The 13317-nt window shown below is 39.8% G+C and overlaps 1 protein-coding gene across 1 annotated transcript in view; it reads right to left on the minus strand.

Moving 5' to 3' along the window:
- Positions 1 to 9722, minus strand: part of ntrk2a (neurotrophic tyrosine kinase, receptor, type 2a) — an 89055-nt gene extending 79333 nt beyond the window's left edge. Inside the window, exons 1-5 of the mRNA XM_067611718.1 lie at positions 8143 to 9722; positions 5222 to 5296; positions 3837 to 3908; positions 3151 to 3219; positions 1835 to 1983 (exon numbers count right to left, since the gene is read on the minus strand). Of these exons, the coding sequence (XP_067467819.1) occupies positions 1835 to 1983; positions 3151 to 3219; positions 3837 to 3908; positions 5222 to 5296; positions 8143 to 8402 (625 nt within the window). The 5' untranslated portion in view covers positions 8403 to 9722. The remainder of the gene's footprint in view (positions 1 to 1834; positions 1984 to 3150; positions 3220 to 3836; positions 3909 to 5221; positions 5297 to 8142) is intronic.
- Between the last annotated feature and the right edge of the window lie 3595 nt (positions 9723 to 13317).

Consider the following 13317-nt stretch of genomic DNA (forward strand, 5'->3'; position numbering starts at 1 on the left):
TTATGAATAGAAGAGAGTCAAAAATAGAGAGATTCATGAAAAATTCATGCAGTAGATAAAGAAGAGAAGAATAAAGCATCAATTAACTGCTGACATTTATACATTCAAGCTTGATAAACACATCTATAAGCAAGTACATAAAAGGGTTGTGGTTTGTGGAAAGTCTGAAAGCTTAACATTACACTGACTTGTGTTTTAAATAAATGTATGCCCTGCTGCGAGCATGTAGTTCAGAGTTTCCCTATCAATTCTCATCAAAATGTTTGAGTATAAATTTTTTTTAGGTTTCACAAGTTTCCTGATGTGTAGATAACACATTCCTCCCAAAATATTGCATTTCCTAATTAATTTATGATAATTAAATGTATTAATAAGTTGTCCATTGCAAACTAAAATGTGATTTTTGCTGCTGCAGTTGAGTATTTTAGAGCAGCTTTCCATAAATCCAGAAAGAATTTCTTCCTAGTCAACCGGTAAGTGATGATTCAGAGAAAAAGGGAAATTAAATCTGCTGCGTGACAGCAGGTCACTGGTGCTATAGGACATGGTGCAGATGGTCTTCATAACACTTCATTTTACTGTGATACATCCAGTGAATTTTCCGCACTCAGCATCTTTGAGACACTGATGTCATCTGTGTGTTGAATCACACAAACGTTAAGACTAGGTATCTTTCTGCTTCTATAATGTCCTGTGCAGCGACCTACAAGCAAATGTCTCCCATGACTGTAACCAGTCTCTATGATGACATAAACTCTCAAACAAGCACACACACACATACACACACACACACACGTACACACCTTTCTCTCCGTATGTCACACATTTCGCTCTCATCCATCTAGCACCTCATCTGAGCATCATATGAGAAAAATCCCCACAGGACAGCAATAACGTGAGGCTATTTAGCCTCTATAGCCTTTTACTGACACCCATCAGAAACCAAACTATATTTTAAGCCCTCTATAAAAGCAGGGCTCAGAGTGTGCACGCATGCATCACTTGGTCATTTGTTTGCTTGTTCATGTGTAAGACATTGTAGCTTTTTGCACTGCGCAGTGTCTGGGGAAATTACAATATACTGGCTAAGCAGAGCCCTGTGTGAGAGAAATACATTGTGTGCAGCATCCTTGCTACAGCTTGTGGAAATTCACATACCAGCAGGTACTGATACTGATAGGTACTGATTTTAATAGCAGCAGCTGGAGGCAATGCATGAATTTAATTCTTTGTACAGTTATTCTCATATGTTTTAACAACAAACTTCACTTTCTCCGGTTGTTTATCTCCGAGAACCGACAAAACTCTTTGCACACTAGTCTTGCAATAGCAAATATCATACTGTACTGTATGTCCTGCATATAAACACGTACATATTTATGCAAACACACAGATACACACAACCATGCACTTACGTTAAAACAGATGTGTCAGACGTGTGCAAAGCACATGGGAACACAAATACAATCAAAGCAAAGAAGATCAGGTTTTCAGTTTTCCTCCAGGTGCTTCAACACTTTGCACTCTGCTACAGTTTATGAATATCTTTTCCAGCTTACTGTGTGTGCGTGTGTGTGTGTGTGTGTGCGTGCGTGTGTGAGGGTATGACTTAAGCCACTTTCAGGGACACAATCCAGACTTAAGACCAGCTGATTGAGGACAGCTTGTGCAACTGGGGACAAGGTTAGGGTTGGGGTAAGTCTCCAGGAAATTAATGTAAGTCTATGTAAATACCCCAAAAGTGAGCTAGGTAAACCTTTGTGTGTGTGTGTGTGTGTGTGTGTGTGTGTATGTGTGTGTGTGAGTATGTGTGTGTGTGTGTGTGTGTCCTCACCACAGTTTGGTAGTATCAGCCTTGACAGAAACTTGCGTGCTCCTCCATCCTCAATGCAGCGCAGCTCCTGATTGTCTGCTTCCTCTCCTAACCACAGCTTGATCCACATGTTCTCACAGGAGCAGTGCAGTGGGTTCCCGGTCAGGATCCTACACACACGTGCACAAAAATTAGCAAGCAATAGCTGAATTGTGACTATGTGGCAACTGTTGAAAAACAGTGTCATTTAAGAAATACTCACTTCCTTGGAAGCAGGGGGAAACAGTGAGCCTGGCACTGCCCAAAGGTAAAAAATCGAACTCCCAGCACCTCTACATCTCACTACATGTAATATCTCATTTGTTTAATCCATGTTTAATCCATGTAAAAATAACAAAATGCTGTTTTACAGGGTGACTTCCTACAGTCATGTCATCACCATTGGTTTACCAGTCAACCAGCAGAGACTTCAGGAAGTCACTGCTCATGGATAAGAAATAATACCTTCATAAAACAGCAATTTGTCATTTTTACACTTTAATTTTTACACAGATTTAACAAGGTACTTCTGGTAGACAGATTTTCTTACCTTTGGATAGAAACAAGCTAACAGTTTCCCCCTGTTTCCAGTCTTTGTGCTAGGCTAAGCTAACCCGCTGCTGGCTCGAGCTTCACATTCAACAGACAGATAAGAGAGTGGTATTGACTTTCTCATCTAACTCTCAGCGAGAAAGTGAATAAGCAAAGTTCCCTGAATGTCAAACTATCCCTTTAAGATGCAGTTTTTTCAATGTCCACTTGGCATGAAAGGAAGTCTGTACTGCTTTGTATTGAACCACTGGACAAAATGTCCAAATTCTCACAACAGAAACACAGAATGAGCCCATTTTTTCCACATAAAGTTAGTCTCTCAATATATCTAATATCTCTATCTCTTTATTGCTTCATTACATTAATGAGAAACTTACTAAAGGGTATATTTGGGGGCATGTTTGACTTTATTGACAGGTCACAGCCTCTAACATTAAACTGTGGAGGTTTATTGCAGTTTGGCCAGCTCATTTCACCTGGTCTCAGTCTCCACACTGTTGTCTAAATCAAAATTAAAGCTACTTTTTTGGTTCTGGGAACTTCCAAGATGTCAGGAAGCAATAAACTCACCTCCAAGCTTCAAAATACCCCTTCAGCAATCTATAGGTGACATCACAGATGCTATAGGGACATGTTCATCCATACTATGATTACTAAATCTATGATACTACCTGGGAGGTTAGGAACAAATATACAGACAGACATAAAGATGGACAGACTGATATAGAAAGCTGCGCTGAACTCACAGATAAGAAATGTTGAGGTGTCTGAATATCCTCCAGGACAGCGATGACAGGTTGTTATCTTTCAGATTCCTGGAAATTAAATCGAACATTGGTGCATGAGATTTCATCACAGAATATTGATGTTGATATTACTGCAACCAACGGCACACGTCTGTTACTACGTGCACCAACAAGCTTGTGTTATTATTCTCATTAAAAGTTTTGCCCTCTAATAATCGTGACAGTTAACCTTTACATGGTGCATTTGATCAGTATAATAAGTGTCAAATTTTAATTATGTTGACAAGGTCCCAAGTTTTGACAGTCTATTATGAATCCTGCTCAGTCTGAACCTGAACTGCACATCATTTTCATCCAGTTTCTGAGTAATCAGAGGAGTTTGTTCTTCCTGGTTACTCTCTATAGTATCACATAGAGATAGAGTATTACAGTATTACATACTATATTACAAAACACAGTTTGCGTTCATCAATTTAAACAATAAGTAAAGCAATAGATCAATTAAATTAGCATACTAAACTAAAGATTTCAAAAGATAACTCATTGTTAGCTGTATTAACCCTAACTGACTAAAACAAATTACTCTATAAAAGTGATTTTTTTTCTCAAACATTGGTCAGTAGCTGTCATATCAACAGAAAGCGGAAAATACATTTTATGATAACATGAGAATAGTTTGTACTTACAGGTACTGTAATTTGATATTGTTTTGAAAGGCCAGCTTCGATACATAAGTCAGCCTGCTGTTGGTCACCGTTCTGACACAAAACAAATACAATATCATCGTCAACATCATTATTATAAATAAAACTATCGACAACAACTGCAACATCAACTTTGTCAACAACATGATTGCAGGTCACTGATCAGTTGGCACTCAGTCCATGAAGACTGATAAAACACATTTGATTAAGTGGATATTCACCAACAAAGGGGATTTTTACAACCTGGCAACCCAAATTTACTCATATTTATGCCTTAGTAATGATTTGTAAAGCATTAATAAATTATTTATTCAAATTAAGAAATCTTTATAACAAAGTATGCTTTTTTGGAAAGTGGCACTACACACCTAGGCTGTTCATTTAGGAATCATACAGTAGGGCGCAGATATTATTGATCTACTGTAAATGTAGTATTTGAATGTCAGCATCAGCAGTTATTCAGAAGTCTATGGTGTGTAGTTATAAGTGTAAGAGAAACTAACAGATGTAAGAAGCTTGTTGTTCTTACATCTGATTTGATGACTAAGCTAAGAATTAGATATCAACCAATTTAAAGATATTGGTATTTCTGTAAAAATATGATAACTTTATAAGATATGAAGACTTTCAGAGAGTGTAACTGTGTATAAAGTACATCTAAGACACAGGGGTCAGTTGTCCTTGACAGTGGCTCAAACGCAGCACTCATCCTGCCAGCATTAAGAGTTTTGTTCCCACTGGGTCCGACCACAATTAAAAGCACACACACTCGCAGTGCATAAAAGCTTTGTGCTAATCTGTCTACCAAATGGGATATTGGCTGGGACATTAGGTAGTGTCCACTTAACAGATTATTACATTGCAAGAAACTGCTGCTTGGTAGACAGTTCTTTTTTTAAGAAATAAAAAGAGGCACAGATGCACAGTAAAAACACCATCACTGCTTACATCCTGAGACATTGCGATGAACACAGCAGGAATTTAAATTAACAAACATGGACAACACATTGCCTTAAGCAAAGAAGAAAAATTACTAGATAAAGATAAGTAAATCAATATGTTTCATATAGTGGACTATAATGTAATAAATAAGTACTACTGATTATGAAAATGTGGTGAAATTGATCCTCTTTCTGCTTTAAATGCTGCTTATGTATCATGGCCCTATAAAATGTACCATTATATACGGCAAAGGAACATTTTAAAGCAAGAGAAATAAAGATAAGTGACAGAATGGCCACAGAATATAAAATATATAACAAAAATGTATGCGTAATCATTTATTTTAGCAAATTTGTCCAATAATTCAGAATGTCTGCCCTGAACTGAAGTGTTTGTCTTTGTAATTTGAGCTATAAAAGACTCACAGGTTCCTGAGATTCTTGTAGTAGTGCAGGTCTTTGTCGTTGATGGAGGAGAAGCTACTCTGGTTGGCGATGTAACTGTCAGGAGAAACAAGTGGTGTGTCAGATGGCTCATTTGTTAACTGAGGGACACATAAACAGAAACATTTCCACAAGACAAAGCTACATAATAAGCCCATATAATTACAGCTCCAAATTAAAAAATGAACCCCTGAAGGACTGCGGCTGATATATGGCACACTGGGGGGGAGAGCTGGTAGTTTTAAGCTCGTGCCTCTTTCACTCTGCAAGGCACTTGACCTGTTAGTGTCTAAGGGCCAACATGATTGTGGTTATAGTGGGCAACTCCCTTTAGTGAATGAGTGTGAACAAGTTCTCTGTGTACTTCTGAAATTTCACCACTCTGGGATCAGATATCTGAGTACATTAAACCTCTGAACTGAGAACGATCACTCCTGTAGAGAGAACAAGCTGCAACAGTCAGTATCCTGCAGAAACCCTCAGTGTTATTGTTGCACAAGGTCCTTAAATATGGTAGATATGGTTCATGTGGTAGACGAACAGCGTCCAACTGAGAAACTGAAACAAAAACTATTCTTATTAGATTCATTGATTTTTGACATCATTATGTGGCTGCTTCGGTCAATGCTTTGATTTCTTTGTTGCTAATTATTTCAAATAAAATGTAACAGTTGTATCTGAGCTCTCTGAAATATCATCTAGTTTCTACATTCATACTGAACACACCTAACCCATAGAGAATATTAAAGGCGTGCCCTAGTGGCCTATAAGGGGTCTAAGATGCTGACTGTGTAATCACAATAACTCCTGTGCAGGAGACTTTTGTTTCACCCCTCCTCTCTCCACTCATTTCCTTTCAGCTCTCTACTTTCTCTACCAAACAAAATAGCAGCAAAATACTTTAGCACAAAGCATATTTGGTGTGTCTTTCAATAAAGAAACTGACAACAGCATGTCAGCATCTTGCAGAAACACTGAAAATTGAAACCCCCTCTTTGAGAAGCAGCATCGTCAACACATACTTCCATAAAATAACTTTAATTAGACTGTGAAAATGTTGGATAATAATGACACAGAACACAAAAGTCAACTCTAACTAAATGTTTTTGGGGTAACAATCTCTTTTGTGATCTACAATAAATGACCAATCACTGTGCTTCTTCACAGTCAGCAGATAAAGTAGCTTAAACGTCTAAAACTGTGTTGCCGTTAAAGTAATTGCTGTACAATAATGCCATTGCCAAATACTGAGACCATGCACATATATACACCTTTGGTTTTTCATCAGGTTTGATTAGCCCTTTACTGCTGTGTGTGTTTGTCTGAGTGTGTGTGTACAGGGAAGGGTGGAGGTAAGGTTACTACAGCTACAGCTGGGCAAAATATACTATTATTGAGATATAAAAGTAGATTTTTGTTGGTACTAATCACCTATATTGTAGGTTAAATGTATTTTTTAGGTGTCTTAAAGCTGTGATTATGGCACAGTTTAAATATCATTAACATTATCTAAGTTATCAGTCAAATATCATGTTTGATTTTGTCAGTATCCTCCAGTCCTGAAAGCAGTTCTTATCCCAGCAGATGGGAGCTAAATATGATTTGTTTGACTCAGATTTTATACTAAACAGGCTGGCAATTGACACAATGTACAGCTCATATAGGAAATGTGTTACAGCCTTTTAAACGCTGTCATGAATCCACACTGACAGTGAAAGCTCTAAATATTATGTCAGTTTGTGCTGTTTCAGTGTGTCTGAGCGATGTCATAAAATCAGGATACCAATTAACAAAGACCGGGGACATGATAACCCATCTCCCTGTTTTTTTTGTTGTTTTTTTGGCAAGGTCGTTTGGAATTAGACGTGGCATGGTCATCAGTAATTTGTCTGTTTACATTAGCCAAGCACTCAGTGAATGCTTTTCACCAGATTGCTTGCTCATTCAAACAGCTTCCAAGGATTCTCCAAGGCCGCCGATGAAGATTGTTTATCTCTGACAAAAGTGATTATCAACAAGGCCGTTTATCTTTGCCAAGGAAGATATTGCAGCAATTAAATATTTCAATCTCCTGCTTAATTGCTCGCAGACAGAAACGCTTAGACATGTCTCAATTTATTTCTAGGCCGAATGACGGTTTATGAAATGACATATTTCAAATGTACACAATGACAGACAATGAATTGATTTATCACCCAGCAGCTCCCCCAAAAAAGGAGGGTCCTGTTTTCTAATACAAGCAAAATGTTGACTCTGACTAGAAAAAATCTCGCCTTTTTTTCTTGAAAATTGATTTTTCTCCGCTTCTGTGGTTCATTTAAATACACTCATATAAGCCATCTTGGGAAGTGTCTGTGCTAATATTTGGACAGTGTTGTCTGTGTCCACGTATACGTACACACATGTAGACACACGCGCACACACGCACGCACGCGCACACACGCACACGTGCACTCTCCCGCACACAGACTGGGCTTTGTCTATTTGTCAGAATAAAGTCGATCCACCGTTCATTTTAAAGGTGCTGTTGCGGAAAGATTTGCCTCATACAGCGATGAGTCTGTTATGCAATAGGTTATATATGATGTGCCGAATAAATATTTAGGATTTAAATCACTCGTTTAAATGATAAATGTATAAAAATAGTCTTAAATTCTTGCATGAGATTAAAATTCATCCTAAAAATGGTCAAATTGTGGACTGCTTCTCGTTTTTTTTCCTTGTGGACCGAGCTGACAGACTCCAGATATAATTGGCAGAGGAGGGGTAAAAAAAAATGACATTCTTCTATTTGGGAAGAGTTAGAAAATATAAAAGCAGGCTAAATATGAAGATTTAAGGACCACCAATGCACCCGACATCTTCCATCTGTAGTAAATCTGATGCTGATGAGAGACACTCACATGTCGGTGATGTTCTCCATCTCCGCCTCGCTCTGCAGGACGGGGAAAGCATTGATACCCTTCTCCGGGTCCACGCAGGAGATCCTGGTGCTGCTGCAGGAACAAGTAGACGGGCATGCCTCCGCGGACATCCACGGGTCCCCCGAGCCTACTGCCATCCCGATTACCAGAACCCACCACCACCACCAGCAGCACCGCCACGACCAAGACCCTCTCCCCGGCGGAGACATAGCCCCGCTCCCGGGTCTCAAGGCGCTCATCTCGGGTGCCAACTTCAGCTAGGGCTCGCTGAACAGCCCCACGGCCCGGCCCAGGTTGGCTGGGATCAGCCCCGGTTCAGCCAATCAAGGAGAGGAGAAATCAAGCAAAAACCGATGCTGAGTTGGATACAGGCGGCGCGTCTAGAAAACCATCGGCTGTATCAACGCTGACAGACAAGAGAGCGACAATGTGTGGGAAAAAAGAAAGAAAAACCAGGAGAGTGTGTCGTCCCTTTACTGCTTGTTTCCTCCAAAATCCCCCGTCAGTCAGTCAGCCAGTCAGCCAGTCAGTCAAAATCACACTGCCACACTGACTGGTGTGTGCCAAGGAGGATCTCTCTCTCTCTCTCTCTCTCTCTCTCTCTCTCTCTCTCTCTCTCTCTCTCTCTCCCTCCCCCTGACACACAATGTATTCAGTGTGTGGATGATTCTCACCAGATATACGGGTGGTTGGGTGGGTGGGTAGGCTACAGAATAAAAGACAGTCAGGACGGGAGAGCCGTTCGGTGCGCACCGCTGTTCCCGCGCGCCTCCCGTTAGCCTAAAACGGAGGGATGAAGGCTGCGACGAGGAGGAGAGGGGAGCAGGGGCACTGTAGCATCAAAGCAGATCATGTATAACGTGACACCTCATTGATCCCCCTGAGGGAAATACTCCTTTGCTCTGCCTGCAGGAAGGTCTGGGGAAAGGGTCAGGTGCAGAGCAAAAGGGCTTCTTGCTCAAGGGCACATCAGCCCAGAATTTTTTTTTTTTTTTTTTTTTGGTTAATCAGCGCTCATCTGGTTAATTTTTGGGCGGTCAGGGGTTAACGCTTTCCCCAGAGCACACACAGTCTGTGGCAGGCTTTACCGGCCTTGCCTTGAGTTGTGAACGAGGTGTGAGTGTCCTTGTCTGACAGAGAGAGAGAGAGAGAGAGAGAGAGAGAGAGAGAGAGAGAGAGAGAGAGAGAGAGAGAGGAGGGGTGGACGAGGTCATTTCATTTATTTGGTTGTTGGCCTCAGATTGTATGCATAAATGAGTTATAAGGGGCTATCAATTTACAGACTCTAATTGTCATAATCATTCCCATCATCACCGTCGACGCCATTATAATCATCATTATCATCTGGTTATTATGTTGGGCGTTTCATAAGCAGACCTGTATACAGTTAATCAGTGGAAAACAAAGCTGCCTGAAGTAGGGCCTGATTTTGAATTTAGGTAGTCACTCAAGTGCCAGATTCTAGCCAGATACTTGGGAATAGGATGGGGGAAAATAATCCAAATACAGAACCTTTGCCATTAACAACACTCTAAAGGTCTTTTTATTAGAGACAGAGCTGATGGGTGGGGTGCTTAAATACCCAAGAGTCAGAACAAGAGGTGGATGCAACATTTGAGAGAGAGTGAGAGACCATGAGAGAAAGAGGGAGCAATCACCAATCATCAAGTCTTTAGCTGGCGTGTACTAGACTAAGCGCCACCTTGTTAAATCATTAGGCCATATTTCATAATCATATGGGGCTCCCAGCCAAACCAGACCTGAATCAATAAGCTGTCATCTTATAGTGGAGGCTACACGGCAGCATGCCTGTCACTCTGCTGCTATAGATCTCCTACTCCTGGATGTATTTCTTACACAAGTGTGGACCTGCACAGAACAGAACTACTTCCCCTTCAATCTTTCACCTTGTACGTGAGAGACAGAGAACGACAGCACATCTGCCTGTGAGCAGCTACAGTACAGCCCGAACACAGCACAACCGTAAGGAGGAGTCCTCTCCTCTCTCTCTTTCTCTCTCTCTCCAATGCCCTGTCCCCATGTGCGGCTCTAATATGACGTTTGTGCTGACGCACAGGCAGTGCTGCTGAATAGAGGAGTGTAATTATGGAGCCCTGTCTGTGTCTGAACAAATCTGGCGGATGCCTGCCTTTAGAAACCAGGGTATACGCATTCTGCACAGAACAGTGTGGGCGTACTAATTAAAACATTGTCTCAAAAACAGAATATTCCAATTAATCTATGTTCCCTTTGAAATTGGACAGAGGTCGCAGCCTGTGTTAAAGGTCTGTGACATTTTAAAGATGTAATCACCACCTTTAACTGTCTGTCAAACCATATACAAAGCATTAGTCAGGATGTGTTTTATCCAACACTGTGATCATATATGGCACTCATTAGCTTCTTGTGCCAATAATGCAGCATGTTTAATATACCAGCTGCAATACTAATCACCACTTTACAATGATTCATTCTGTACATGTAACAATGGCTGCTACTGACTAGATTTAAATGTTATAAGTGTCTCAACTGACACAATGAACAAAATTGTTTGTTGTTTGTTTTTTTAACTGACTCAGCAACCAAAGTCCCTTATTCATTGCCATGTATATCTGGAGTTAGACCATGTTTTAATGAATGTACAGCAAAGTCGACATCTGCAAACAAACAGCATTATGCACTCTCCTGGAGTTGTTCCATCGATATGAAACATTACGTTTAAAATGTATATATCTAAATCATCTCTGGCTCACAGAAAATGTACTAACCATGAGTGCTGTGTGTCCTGTAAAAGTCATTTGTCTAAAGCTCACGGAGCAGCTTTTTTGCTGGATGTCACACAAAATTTTATACAACTCAAAGGTGGATTTTCTTCTTTATTTCTTTACATCACTTTCATTGCTCTGATGGCTGACGTGTATTTGTTCTCATGACGTCACTCAGCTCCCTTGGCAACGTGGCATCTTACTGTACAGATCTTTGACTCGGGCTGTGTGTTGACTGATTCTGTTGGTTTGATCACAATCACCTATGTCTATGATCATATTTACCTAATAGGTGATCACAAACATTTGTTGTTTGATTGTTGCATCACATTAGGGCTTCAACTAAAGATGATCCTCAATTAATCTATAAATGGTATAGTTTACTCATTATGTTAGATGTTTCAGAGGTTCACAAAGCCCAAGGTGAAGTTTGACCAACAGTCCCAAACCCAAAGATTTAGAACCTATAATGATATGAAAGCAGCCATTCTTTCTTTGCAAATAATTTAAATTACATTTATCACAATTACCTGTTGTTACATCACATTTGCCAGTTTTTGGATCACAGTCACCTGTTGGTGCACCACAACTACCTGTTGTTGTGTCGCAATTATTTATTGTTCTATTACAATCACATATTTTTGCATTACAAACACCTGTTGTATCACATTCACCTGTGATATGACTGCAGACTTGGCATCACTTGATCCATGTGACTGCTCTCCAGGCTTGGTGTCACCAGAGTGGATAGAAACTTACAAAAAAGGTTTATTATCTGCTCTAAACAGGACTTAATTGTCAACTTTAAATATTCTTTGACTGTAATCTTTGTTTCTCAGCTGATGTGAATTATTAAACTTTTTATTTCAGTTTTTTTTCTCATGTATATTTTGTGTATCGTCAGTGTTGTTGTTAAGTGGTGCGTGTGTATGTTTTTAAGTTTTAATGAACTGCCACATGGGTCAAAGACTATTATATCACAATATCCTGTTGTTTCAATCACCTAATATTCTATTATAATTAACTTTTGTTTCATCACAGACACCTATAATATATAACCTAATATGAGGAAACGAGGAAGAAGCCCAAACATTTACAAAATCCTTTTATGATTTATTCATGTGGGCCCCTAAAATTAAATAAAGGAGCTTGTATCCTGCTTTGCCCCAGAGCTATGAGTAGTAGTGAGATGGGGTCATGATTGGGATACCGTAGACACGAGTAGGTGCACATATGCACAGAAAATATCACACCAGCTCATCTAGTGTACTTGGTGTTTTTCTTCCTTTACTGACTTTGAGGGGTTTCTGGCACATGATCTATAGAAAAACAAACCTCAGTCGGATGGAACCATTTCCTTTCTCTGTCCTTGTTTTCTTGAACCTCTTGGCTTCGGTTTGATTAATGGTTTTAACATGTGGATTTGCTACATGAAAGTGATAGTAGCAGATACAAGTCTTAAGTGGGGCACATGAGGCCTTAGTAAAAGGATGAAATATTTTTTTTACATTTAAAAGTGACCTAATGACACTCAGCTTTCTGAAGTGAAAAGAACTCTTGCCACTCTCCCCAGAGGAAAAGGGTTTTGAAATCCTGCAGAACAAATGCAGGACAGATGGGGGGCCTTTTCCATTTGAAAAGGGGGTAATATTTAAAATGGATGTTTCTTCTCTCAGGATTTCAAGCTTTTATAGACAAGCAAGTCTAATTAATTTAGGTTGTTCATTACAGAGGTTATATTCTAATCGTCGGCGATATGTTTTCCATTTTCCTACATGTAATGGTTTTGTTCTGATTCAGTGTTTACTATATGTCTGGATACAAAGCACAGCATGACTTTAAATGAGAGCTCCTAATGTATCATCCAGTATATATACAGTAAATATTGTCATGTGGACTCAGATGAACCTGTTCTAACCTTGGTATACCGGCCATGTGAGTTATGGCTCTGAGAAATGATACACTGTTGCTCTCTAGTGGCTGCTGCTGGGACTTAAAAAAATATAAGACCACAGTGTCATTTGCACAAACTACATCCATATAAAAACAATACAATGTATCTGAAGAATAGGACATGTTGCTATGAAAATAATTCAACTTAAGAGAGAGAGCAAAGTGAGCTCTACTGACTAAGTCAGGATGTATTATTCCAAACACTGTGACATTGTACATGTACAGACTGCTCTTTCAAAGTCAACCAAGTATAGCAAACAAAAAAGAAAGGAAAACCAGGAAGGAGAAGGGAGGAAAAGAGATACAGAGAGAGACAGAGAGAGTCACAAAAGGAGGGAGGGTGGGAGGGGAAAAGCACAGGACAGGTGTGCTTTAAAAAGTCTCCCAGTTAGTGACTGGCAAGTGCTTGAACATACTTGAACAGCAAGACAATGGA

The sequence above is a fragment of the Thunnus thynnus genome, chromosome 2 (assembly GCF_963924715.1).
Source record: "Thunnus thynnus chromosome 2, fThuThy2.1, whole genome shotgun sequence".
NCBI classification, from domain to species: Eukaryota; Metazoa; Chordata; class Actinopteri; order Scombriformes; family Scombridae; genus Thunnus; species Thunnus thynnus.